The sequence below is a fragment of the Humulus lupulus genome, chromosome 4, assembly GCF_963169125.1.
Source record: "Humulus lupulus chromosome 4, drHumLupu1.1, whole genome shotgun sequence".
Taxonomy (NCBI): domain Eukaryota; kingdom Viridiplantae; phylum Streptophyta; class Magnoliopsida; order Rosales; family Cannabaceae; genus Humulus; species Humulus lupulus.
The window spans coordinates 54,443,666-54,456,643 of record NC_084796.1 but is presented as its reverse complement, the minus strand read 5'-3'; the positions used below and the strand labels follow the sequence as shown (position 1 = coordinate 54,456,643).

The following is a 12,978-nucleotide window of genomic DNA, read 5'->3' as shown; positions in this document are numbered from 1 at the left end:
TTCAGAGGGTCGGCTCACCAAGAACTATGCCGCGGCCCGACCCCTTCAAACCCATAAAAACCACCATTTTTTACTCCTAAACCTCACTCAAAACCATCCAAAACTATCCCAATTCCACAACTCAATTATGCCAAAACTTCTCACATGATTCCAGCAACACAACCCAGCTGAAACCTAGTCTAGAAACTCATTAAAAACTCACTTCAATATCTGAAACTCACATACTCAAAAACATCAAAACCAGTCATGCAAACTCAAAATTTAAACTCTAAATTACGAATTGAAGCTTACCTTCTTTGATGAACCAACTTCCTTAACAATTTCTGAGCTAAAACCCAACCTTTCAAGCCTCAATTCTGCCCTTCAACACCAAAGTTCATAAACACTTCAAAACCCAGCTATAACATAGAATTTTAATCACCATGCTTCAAGCTTATATCTTACCTTAGTTCTTGACTGAGTCCCTAGCTGAACACTGGACTAATCCTTCCAAACTCCAGCCCAATCCACTGATTTCCCAGCTAAAATCCTCAAGTTCTAGTAATTTTCCTTTGAGAGAGAAAGGGAGAAAGAGGGAGGGTCGGTTCCTTATGTTCTACTGTGTTCTGAGTCTTTTTACTTAGTCTATCCTTAGACGATTAAGTTAATCCCGAGGCTCGGGGTACCGGAAACGTCCCCGAGGGCAAAATGGTAAAATTCCCAGTATTCCCACCTAGACTTCCTAACCTCAAATATATCTCCAATTATTTATTTCCATAACTCGATAACCTAAATAACCATCCAATACTTAAAATACCCCTTGACTTACCCAAATTCAAGTATTAAGCCCCGTTGTGACTTTCCCGCTAACTAGCTCCCTAAAATCGCCTCAAGTCGCTTGCTGCAGTTTACCCACATAATATTGTGGTTCTCACAATTAAAGCATATAATCATATTTATATTCATATAACCATGCATTAAGTCAATAAATTCATGCATAAACCAATTATGCATAACCAATATTAGAAGATATTCTTGATTGATGAATAATTTCCTTTTTTAGAAGATGCTGATCCGACAGATACGATCATGGTGGGGACAGCTAATACCTGTGTCGGATCAAAATTCTCAAGATAGAAATAGTGATTAATTATATCAAAGATTCAGTTTCCAGAATTTTAATATCTTGAGCTGGACGAAAATTTAAAGTCAAATATTCCAGAAACAATTTTGAGTATGTACAGAATATTTGATTTAAATAAACAAGATACATCTTCCCTTTATAATCATATTGTGATAAAATCAAGCTAAATAAGGAATCTAAATATTCCAAAAATCACAAGAATGGGAAAGTGATATTCTGAAAATCACAAGAAAGGGAAAGTAAAAATGATCTTTTAAAAAAAGATATTTCTATCAAATATGTCAATTTTAGGATTTACAAGAACTACTAGTCAACGACAATCCGGCCAACCAACCGCACCTCCTGTTGCTGAAACTACTGGCGAAACAGTCTTTGCCATAAATCGATTCACTCTGCTCGACTCTGCCATGCTTGGTGATCGACCTGCTCGAGAGGACAACCCTTACTTCCTCAGCAATGAAGATCACTCCACTGTACAACTAGCCTCCACTCTTCTCACAGACCAAGAAAATTTCCAATCTTGGAAACGATTTGCCTCAATCACAATTCCATCCATGAACGAAACCCCCTTCATTGATGGGTCTCTCCCACGCCCACGCCCACGCCCTGGTGGCCCTAATTCTCTTCTTGGATTTGTTGTAATAATTGTTATGTCTTGGATTTTGCATTTTATGTCCAATGAAATTGTAGGCAGTATCATGTACAATGACAAAGCTGTGGATATGTGAAATCACCTCCATGAACGCTTTAATCAAAGCAATGGTCCACACATTTTTCAAATCAGGACATCGGTTCATAGCATCGAACAAGGAGCCAATGATGTTAATACCTATTTCACAAAACTCAAGTCTCTATGGGATGTGCTTGACCAATTTCAACCCTACACTCCATGTACTTGTGGCTGCACATGTGGATCTATGCAGAACTTCCTTGACTTGTATAAGCAAGATCACATTCTTAATGTAACGACCCAAATTTACTAATAAGGCTTAAGGGCCTTGATTAGTGTGCCGGGAGGGAATAACTGGAATATATGTGATTTAAATTATTAAAAGCATGTTTATATGATTATTTGGATATATGTGATGCATGACTGTGTATTAGTATGCATGTAGGCCTGATTAGGTTATAAGGGCATATTCGTAATTTTTTCCCATTGAGGGCATAAATTTAAATATTTGTGATAAATTGTTGAGACCACATTATTATGTGGATATATTTGTAACTTGTGACTCGAGGCGATCCTAGTGAGCGGTCTAGCGAAAAAGGCACGGTGGGGATTTATACCCAGCTCGGGGCAAGCCTAGGGGTATTTCTGAGAATTTGAGAAGTATACTGGAGATTATTTGATATTGAGGAATATAATTGTGACTAGTTAGGTGTCAAGATGTAAGCGGTAAATATTAAAGGCGCTCGAGGAATTAGCGGGAATTGGGAGCAAGTGTCCAAAATACCCCTAAATTGATTTAAGGGCTTAGGATTTATGGGAGGGCAAATTGGTCATTTTGTTTAAACCAGAGATAAGTGTTGTTTTTGGCTTTATTGCTTTAGTGGAATGTGTAGAAAACTTTAGATGTCTGAAGGAAGGAAATAGACAAAAGGAAAAGAAAAGGAAAGAAGGAAAAACAGAGGTCCATTTTTCTCTCTATCAGTTTGGGTCTTCTTCCCCATTTCTTGAAGGAATTTGGAGCTAAAATTCAGAGAACGCTTAGGCTAAGGCTCAACACTAGGGTCCTTGATTTGGCTTGAGGAATTAGCAAAAGTTATTCATCCATTTGAGGTAAGGTTTTAAGGTTGTTTTTCAGTTTCTAGTTTTTGATGTTGAAATGGATTTCTGAGTTGAGTTATGATGGGAATTCTAGGGAATTAAGGCTGAAGTTTTGAGGAGGAAAAGCTAAGGAAGTGTGGAGGATAGTCTAAGGTCGAATTTCTCCATTGAAGGTAAGAAACTCTGGACTTGGTCACTTGAATTCTGAAGATTTTGGTGTTCTGTTGAGTTTTTGAGTTTCAAGATCAATCATGGTTTTTTCTTGGTTTGATGATGCATTTGGTTGAGTTTTGTATTGTTGGGCCATATGGGGTGAGATATAGATGTTGGTAGGCTTGTTTTGGTGTATGGTTGAAGTTTGGAGGAGTTTTGGAGAGTTTTGGCTCGAGGAAGTTCGAAGGGAAAACCTGAGTCTTGGCTGTGCTGTGACTAGCGCTGTAGCGCTAGCCTTAGGGTGCTACAGCGCTAGGCTTGGGTGTCTGGGTGCCTATTGGCTCTGTTTGTAGAACCCTCTTTGTAGTGCTATAGCGGCTACCCTGTGTTCAGAAGGGGGTTTTTGAGTTATTTCTTAGGGTTTTCACCCGGGGGCTCGGGGTTTGATTCCACCACCCCGTTTGGTGGAATTAGGGCTTCCCGAGAGCTTGGGATTGGTCCTGAGGTTAGGTTTTGGGATTGAAGTTTGGTAATGGTTCTAACTTATGACTGTGACTAGGTGTGCGCTAGGGCTCGGAAGGGATCGTGCTTGAGGGTTGTCATCATTGATCAAAGCTACCAGAATTCAATGGTAAGAAAACTGCACCCGGTTATGTGATTGTATTGGGACTAAGAGCTCCCTATATCTGTATGATGTCATAGATGGTATTATGCCAGGGGACAGGTGATAAACGGTCTAAGAGTGTCGTAATCAATATTTGCGCACAGGGCGCGGCTCGGCCACTGGTAGCTGAGGACAACTTGATATTCACTGAGCTCGGTTTAAGCGGGCCGAAGTCAAGGGGATAAATAAGGGGTGCGACCTAAGGGCGTTGACTCTGATTGTTATATGTGATTTAGTTGTTAATGATAATTGATAAGCTTGGTATGTTGAATGCCTAATTATATGGATGTCTTGGACTGTTGAGAGTATGGTACACTATATGAATTATTTGATTGTTTGATTAATGATTATGATCTGTTATTATGTTTTCTTGTTGGGCCGTGGCTCACAGGTGCTACGTGGTGTAGGTAAAGGCAAGGGTAAAGTGGACTAGTCCTGAGTGGGAGAGCTTTGAGGCTGAATGTGCATAGTCAGTTGATCGGTCGCCATGGCCGAGGAGTGGTACAGGACGGGAGAGCCTAAATTTCTGTTTTGCCCTTAGAGTGGCTAGTAGCTGTACCTATAACCTGAAATTTTGTAAACTGTCTTTTAAATGATAATTCTTTTAGGATCCCATGTATTAAAATGTTAACTATATGAAATGCAACTTTTGTGACCAAAATCTTTTAACCCTAGTTCAATTGTAGTTCTAGTAACACGTTTATAACTAAATGACTTGATTAGCAAGTCCTGCACATTTATAAACACACAGTGTAACAGTCTTGGCTATCCAGGGCGTTACACTTAAATTCTTGACTCACTTAAATGAGTCTTACTCTTCCATTAGGGCTAAAATACTCTTATATGACCCCCTCCCATCTCTATCTAATGTTTGCTCTATGGTGGTACAAGAAGAACGACAGAGATACTTAAGTTTCACTCGCTTAACCTCTGTCAATGTTGCAACATCTCCATTCCATTTTAAAAATTCTCACAAGTCAAGAACAAAGAAACCGAGACCCACATGTTCCCATTGTCTCAAACACGCTCATCTTGGTGACAAATGTTATTTTCTTCATGGCTTCCCACCGGGTTATGGTGATAAAATAAAGAAAGAGTTGGTCACCAAGCCTTCAATTCATCAAGCCACGACTTCCACTTCAAGTGCTCCACTCACCGATCCAACTACTCTACTCTTGAACACTCACTGTCAGCAGTTGATTTCCTTGCTAAGTCAACAACTTCAGCACACTACTGGACATGACACAACTCAGCCTATGGCATCTAATATCTTTGGTAAACACGTTCCTTATCCTCTTTTGTGGATAATTGATAGTGGTGCTACTCACCATGTTCTCCATAATATAAAATTGTTTAGTTCATTTAATACAGACATTGTTGCTCCCACTATCATGCTTCCAACTAGCCACAAAATTAATGTCGAAAAATCTAGCATTGTGTTTATTGACAATCACATTTGTCTACATTATGTTCTTTATATTCCTGACATTAAATTTAACTTGTTTTTTATCCATGCTTATCTTAAAGACATCACTCACTCTGTGTTTTTTTTTTTTTTTTGCTTATAAATGTCTTATTCAAGCACCCCATTAGAAAATGATTGGGATTGTTAAACGTCTAGGCAATTTATACTACATAGAGCAATACATATCACTTTCTTCTTACTGTTTTACTTCTGTAGCTAAGAATACATGTACCAACCAATGGCATTTTTGCCTGGATCATCCTTCTATCTTGATAACAAATTCTATCAATAAAAGCTTTTCTAAGCAACCTCATCATAAATTATGTCCTATTTGTCACTTTTCTAAACAAAAAAGTTATCATTTCCATCTAATGCAAACATGGCAGCTCCACCATTTGATATGAAACACTTAGACATTTGGGGTCCATATCACATAACAAGCATAGAACGATATCATTATTTTCTCACTATAGTTGATGATCACACCAAGCATACTTGGGTGTATCCTCTAAAACTAAAATTTGATGCACAAGCTGTGATTCCAACATTTTTTTTCTCTAGTTTCTACGCAATTTTTTACTAACATTAAAGCCATCACGTCTGATAATACTATGGAATTAAGTCTACCAACTTTCTATGCTACTAAAGGCATTCAACACTTCCATTCTCGTGTTGATAGACCTCAACAAAATTCATTAGTAGAAATAAAGCATCAACATATTTTAAATGCAGCACCAACTTTAACTTTTCAATCAGGTCTTACATTACCTTATTGGGCATACATTATTAATATTGTTGTTTACTTAATCAATAGAATACCTTATACTATTCTTAGTTATAAATCTCCATTTGAAATGCTTCATCATAAACCACCTTCATATATGCACCTTAGATCAAACTTGGTCGCGAAATAAATCCACCCACTCACCTTAAAGACTATCACTACAAGAAAAAACGTTTTTAGAGATGGAAAAATTAGACGCGGACTTGGTCCGCCAGTAATGTATGGGTTATTAGCGGTGGACTACTAGGTCCACCGCTAATAATGTGGAAATTAATTTTTTTTATTAGCGGCGGACTTAACAATTATTAGCGGCGGGTAGTCCGCCACTAATATAATGCCTGGGAAATGAAAACGTGCGCAGTTTCAAATTTATTAGCGGTGGGTATTTTCCCTAATTATCGACGGACTATCCGCCGATAATGTTATTAGCGGTGGGTATATATCTGCCGGTAATAAGACTATTACTGGTGGGTTATATTAATACCAGCGGGACCCGCCGCTAATAGTTTATTACCGGCGGGGTAATATTAATAGCGACGAGTCCCTGTCGGTAATAATGTTACATATTGAAAATTTTGCACATTGTTTCGTCCGTCCCTCTCATTTCTCCTCTCCTTCTCTCAGACACATTTCCTCAAAGTTTCTCCTCTCCCTCTCTGTCCGAGCACCACCACGACCACCACCCCTCTGTCCGAGTACCACCACTGCCCCCACGCCGTAGTGTATTAATTTTGTATGTATTATTTTTTTAATTTTAATTGTTTGTATGTAGTTTTTTTAAATTTTAATTGTTTGTATTTATTTTCAGAACCCCCCACGCCACGCCGGAGTTTCGGACCCCACACCGGATTTTTGGACCACCATTAGTGTATGTATACTATATATATATATATATATATATATATGAAGTGCAAGTGTACTATTTTTTATGAGAGTTTTGATGTTTTCAGTTTAGGAAAATGCAATTGAAAGAAAAAAATCAGATTATTAATGTATGTTTTTTTTTTTGTTTTTTTTGTATTAATCATATTATGGTTTATGTTGATTTGTGTTGTAATATTATTTTAATAAACATTTTGTTGCTCTAGTTATTCTACGTTTGTTGTTTGGAGATTTTAAATTTTGGGATATTACAAATTTAAGTTGTTATGTTGTTAAAATTTAAAAATATATATATCTTATACTAAATGTTCTGGGATTTTCTGAGTGCAGGATTTTAAATTTTTTGAAATGATCATATTAAACTGTTATGCTGTCAAATTTTTTGTGAAATTTTATTAAGTAAAGTAGTTTTAATTTAATTTTTTGTTATATGTTATGTCAACATAATAAGAATTGTAATGAATATTATTTAATTTAGTTAATTAGTATTATTATAATTAATTGAAAATTATTAAAAAAAAAGTAATTAGTATTTAATTAGAAGTTAATTTATTTTTTCTATCCTGGTATGCTTGTGATTAATGGTTGTTGACTACAACCATCAATTACAGGGATATCGACACACGAAATGATAAGTTTAATATATTAATAATAAAATAATGAATTAAAAAGATTAATAAAATTTATCCAATTATTTAAAAATTAAATTAGTGTAAAAGTTAAATAATAATTCATTTGTAAAATTATTATTAAATAAATAATAAAAGTTTGATATAACATTATCTAATTAAATAATTTAATTTAATTTTTTTTATTAAATAACATTATCTAATTAAATATTACTATCTAATATTTACTTATCTAATATTACTATCTAATAACCCGAGAGAGTTATGAAAACTATCTATACAGAGATGCGCAAAAGATATTATGAGAGAAAGAACATCAGACATACTCACTTCAAAAAATATTACTCTAAGTCGGAATATTTGGAGAGTGTTCTCATTGCCCCACCTGACCATTGCACCAAGGAGAGTTGGAAAGATATTGTTCAATTATTTTTTAGCCCATAATTTATTGCGCGATCCAACTTAAACAGAAAAGAAATGAAGTATACATCGATGCAAGGCACAAAATCGTTGGCAGCTAAGCGTCACCAATTTGTAAGTAAAAATATTAATTTAATTTAACAAAATTATACGTTCTAACATACTATCTCTACATTTGTATAGACAAACTCTGATGAACATGTTATTGATACTTGGAAAGATAGCCATTTGAGAAAATCGACAAAAGTTTTTTGTCAATGACAGCTCGAGAAACTTTTGTAAGTTTAAACTTTTGTGTTATTATTTTCATTAAACTATGTTACTGTTGTGTTTCTAACACTTTTTATGAATGGGAAAAAATGACGAAAGAGCTTGAGAGGGCACGGCATCAAAGCCAGTCTCAAGGACCGACGGAGGGATCTGAAACTAGATCTGCTGCTGATTCCTCGTCGATCGATCAGTACGAGATTATGAGTAAAGTACTTGGGGAGAGGTCTGACTTTCAAAGAGGAGTGGGTTACAACAAAGGGAAAGGGAAAAAATCAGCTTCCAGCTTCACAAGTCAAAGTTAGTCACAAGCCCAACTTGCTCATACGCCTCAAGAAGACATGGCTACTATAGCGGAGATGATGAAGTCAATGCGTAAAGAGATCCGGATGTTGAGATCTCAACAAGGTCCATCTGGTAATCCTCAGCATACCAGAAACTAAGTCGCAGTTTGACTGCCTTCTGCAACGGTATTTACCATCACAACCTGAAGGTGGTATATCTTCTCAAAGTCCACCTCCTTGGTCGATGCCACAACAACAACATTTTCATCCACCTCAACAGAATTCTCCTAACATGTAAGGAGGTACATCACAAAAATTTTAGTACATGTATGGATGCTCCTCCTAGTCCCCTCCTATTTATTACCCTGACGTCCCTACAGGATCTCAGACGTCACATCCTAGGCAACGTGACTTTGGGGATTCATCGCAGCAATAGCAACCACAGCAAAGATATGGTCAATTTGTGAGTTCGTCACAGTAGCAGAGGTATGGTCAGTTTGAGAGTTTATTGCATCAGTCTCCCTCGGCGCGACCACATACTCGACAATTTGGATCATCTTCGCAGCAGCAGTCTCCACAAGTTTATTACCCTTCACCACCAGCACCACAATTTGCTTCATCACCATTGCCGCGCTGTAACATTGGTGATCAAGATATTGACCTGAATGTTAATGAATATTTCTCGCCTAGTTGGCCCGATCTAAACAATAATAATTAGTTTACGTTTTTTAATCAAATTAAGACAATTGATATTTTATTATGTTTCTTTTATGATTAGTTTATACGTAACTAAATTAAGACAATTGATATTTTTATTATGTTAATTCAATGATTAATAATAATGTTAATTTTGTTTGATGAATATTAATTATGTTATTAATAGGGGAGTGCCGCCCCTATTAATCCGCCGGTATTAATAGAATATCGGCGGGGTGTCAGTTCGCCGGCAATACCACTAAATACTGACCGAGTATTATCGGCGGACCCCCGTCGGTAATATACATTACCAGTGGAATGTCCTATTATTACCAGTGGAAGCCTCCGCAGGTAATACTGCCTTTTGTTGTAGTGTATGTGTGTAATTATACAAACGTTGTTTCATCTTCTGCTCACCCTCTTTCTGATTATCTCTCTTATGAAAGGTTTTCAAACCCATTTATAGCAGCAATTCTAATAGCTGACATTGACTCTGAGCCACAACACTATAAACAAGCTTCAACATTATCCGAATGGCAGCAAGCGATGGATGCTAAACTCGCTGGTCTTGAAGCAAATAAAACATGGAAAATTGTGTCTCTTCCAAGTGGACAACACACAATTGGAAGCAAGTGTGTATACAAAATAAAACAAAAGTCTAATGGTAAAAATGAAAGGTATAAGGCACGATTAGTTGCCAAATGATACACTCCGCAATAAGGTATCGACTATCTCGACACTTTTGCACCTAATGCTAAATTTAATACTCTCAAATTACTCTTGGCTGTGCAGCCATAAAAATTTGGAGTTTACATCAATTAGACATAAATAATGCTTAGATGACGATTTAAATGAAAATGTCTTCATGAAACTCCCTCAAGGCTATCAACATTCGGAAGAGCTTCCACCAAATGCAGTATCCAGACTAACTAAAAGCTTATATTGGCTTGAAACAAGCCTCAAGGTCGTGGTTTGGTAAATTAGCTCCACTTTACTTGAAAATGGCTTTACTCAGTCTCCTTCTGATCAGTCTTTATTTATCATAAATATATCAAATGTCTTTATTGCACTTTTAATTTATGTAGATGATATAGTTCTTGCCACTAATAATATCTCTGCTGCTGAAACATTCAAACAGCACCTAAACTCCAAGTTTAAACTCAAAGATTTGGTTTCCTTACGTTTCTTTGTTGGTCTTGAAATAAGTCAATCTACCAATGAAATTTATGTATCTCAAAGGCCATTTATATTGCAGCTACTCACTGAAACATGTTACTTAGGTGTCAAGCCTAATTGGCAAGCTCATACACATCACAATCGCTAGGCCATATATCACATTCGCCGTTAACAAACTAAGTCAATTTCTCTCGGCACCTAGGCAACCTCACTTCAAAGCTGTCAAAAGAGTACTCCAGTATTTAAAAGGTACTCCTAGCTAAGGATTATTCTATCTTGCGTCGACTCAGCCACAACTTGAAGAATTTGCCAAATCAAACTTCCCCTCTACTCAATTAAAGCTACAAATTTTTCCTGACATTGATTGGGCCACTTGCCCGAATACTCTCTAATATTTTGGCCCCTTTAATTAAGCAGATTTTTATTTATGTCATCCTAAGTTTCATTCGCAATAACAATATATTTTTTAAATGTAAGCAACTTAATATATACTAACGACATCATTAATCTCTTCTAGTATATTTTGAAGGATAGGTAATCATTTGATAACTGTATTTTTGTAAAGTATCATTTTAGCATTTTCTGTTTTCAATAATACTTATATGGTATACTATATTTTAAAATTGTACATATTTAGTACCAAATACACAAATTTAATTAATAAAATTTTACCAATTTAATCAACCTCTTGTCAAGTATGTAAGTTCTAAATTTAAATTTATTACATATAATTGATGACAATTTGATTATATTGACAAAATTTTATCTATCAAATCTGAATCAAATACGTATAATTTTAAAATACAGAGTACCATATGAACATTAATGAAAAGACAAGTACTAAAATAATACTTTTGCAAAAACAAGGTACCAAATAAGAAAATTCCCTAATTTTAAATATAAACTACCTAATTCAGTAAACAAACACCGAACATAATCTTTTATAAATATGCTTTTGCCTCTTCTATTATCTCATAATCCATTTCCACATAATTTTTGCTTGATCCATCTAATAAAGTCTTTTTTTATTAAACGATCCATCTAATAAATTCATGAGCGTTAAAGCATGCATTTTAAAAAAAAAAAAAGGTAATATGTACTTTTCATTATTTGAATTTCACTCGCGCAAGAAAAAAACGGACTATCCAACCTGCCAACTACTTGATTTATCCCGTTCTCATTTATAAAGTATATAGTTTTTTTCATCGTCCGAATTTTTTAAAATATAAAGTTATTGTAACATAAAGTTATAATCTTTTGAATTTTAAAAAAAAAGTACAAATCTTCTGTGTATTTTTCTTGAATTTTCTTGATTCGAATTAATGAACTCTTGTCCCTATATATTAATAATTTTTTATGCTATCCATGATTTTATTAAAAAAGAAAAGAACAAAATATTAACTAGAACTTAAAATTTTACTTGAAAATAAGCTTACACAATTTTCATAGAAGCCTCAACATAACACAAGTGATTGAGGTAATATTAATGTAAGCATGGATACATATATAATGAAAACACAAGTTAGCTTAGCGCAACATAAACATAATTATCATTAGTACTTAATTTGTCTTGGAAACAAGAAGACTGTCCAACATAGTAGCAGCAGGGGTAGAGCTGGAGCAGATTTTTGGACATGCCTCGACCTTATATGAGCACCAACAATTGGGGCACATTGAAAAGTCGCAATCGCAGTCTTCACTGCAGCTTGGAGGACAGTCTCCTTGTCTCATGTCAGTACGCGTACACTCCATCCTCCCATGAACTACGATGCAGTCGCAGCTACATGTCGTTGATCCTGAGAAATATATGCACACACAACACATACATAAATTATTTCAAAATTAAGAAGAAAAAACCAACAAGTGCCCTCCAACCAAGTAAACATGTAATAACATATATCATCTACACTTTTTCTCCGTGACACAAAGCTTAGTTGTTTACCCTTGATGTGAAAAGTATTTTACGAGACAGACTTGATATATATTCTACATTATTGTTAATGTACATGGATTATGATTATATAGTAGTCGCAAACCCTAGACATGTGTCTATATACACTATACGTACCTGCTGGACAAAAGGGAAAATGAGTATTATCGAATAGGCGCAAAAGGTTCACACGAGCATGAGCAGTTGTAGCTACAAGAGCCAAGAGTAGCAATGCCAAGTAAACCTTGTTGAAAGCCATTGATCGACGCTGGTTTAGAACGAGTAATAGCGAGTGGTGAGTGAGAGTTGAAGATTTGGATATTGGTGAGTTAGGGTTTTCCTAGCACTTATAATATCAGTGGTAAAAATCATTAATTCTTTTATTTATTATTTATTTAGTCACGTGAAAATTATTTCTACCTACTGACTTTCTTCTTTGTCATTAAATAAACGTGGGGGGACCATGGTTAGGTAGGTCGCGCAGAGACTATTATTATTATCATTACTAAAGGAACCAGGTTTGGGTTTTTTATTTTATTTTTTTCTTGGTAAAAAAGGTTTGAAAATGAAAGGAACCATTTAAGAAAGTAAACTTATTGTTCTGACTTCTTCTCAATTAATATTTTATTCTTTTTATGTAGCATGTGAATATTGCTTTGACCGGTGAATTTATTCCTTATCTTTTTGAGGACTTTTTGATGGGGGCACTCATATTTCAATACTAGATGGCTTTCTAA

General features: G+C 35.4%; 1 protein-coding gene across 1 annotated transcript; it reads right to left on the bottom strand.

Moving 5' to 3' along the window:
• Positions 1–11,708: 11,708 nt before the first annotated feature.
• On the bottom strand, positions 11,709–12,595 carry LOC133828972 (uncharacterized). Its single transcript, XM_062258979.1, has 2 exons — positions 12,380–12,595; positions 11,709–12,107 (listed from the first exon to the last, which is right to left on the bottom strand). The coding sequence occupies exons 1-2, from the start codon at positions 12,498–12,500 to the stop codon at positions 11,872–11,874; spliced, it is 357 nt and encodes a 118-aa protein (XP_062114963.1). The 5' UTR covers positions 12,501–12,595; the 3' UTR covers positions 11,709–11,871.
• Between the last annotated feature and the right edge of the window lie 383 nt (positions 12,596–12,978).

Excerpts from the sequence above, each read along its gene's own strand:
- LOC133828972 (XM_062258979.1), bottom strand. The coding sequence starts at position 12,500 with ATGGCTTTCAACAAGGTTTACTTGGCATTGCTACTCTTGGCTCTTGTA. Across the intron at positions 12,108-12,379 it reads TTTTCCCTTTTGTCCAGCAG|GATCAACGACATGTAGCTGC; the intron begins GTACGTATAGTG and ends TATATTTCTCAG.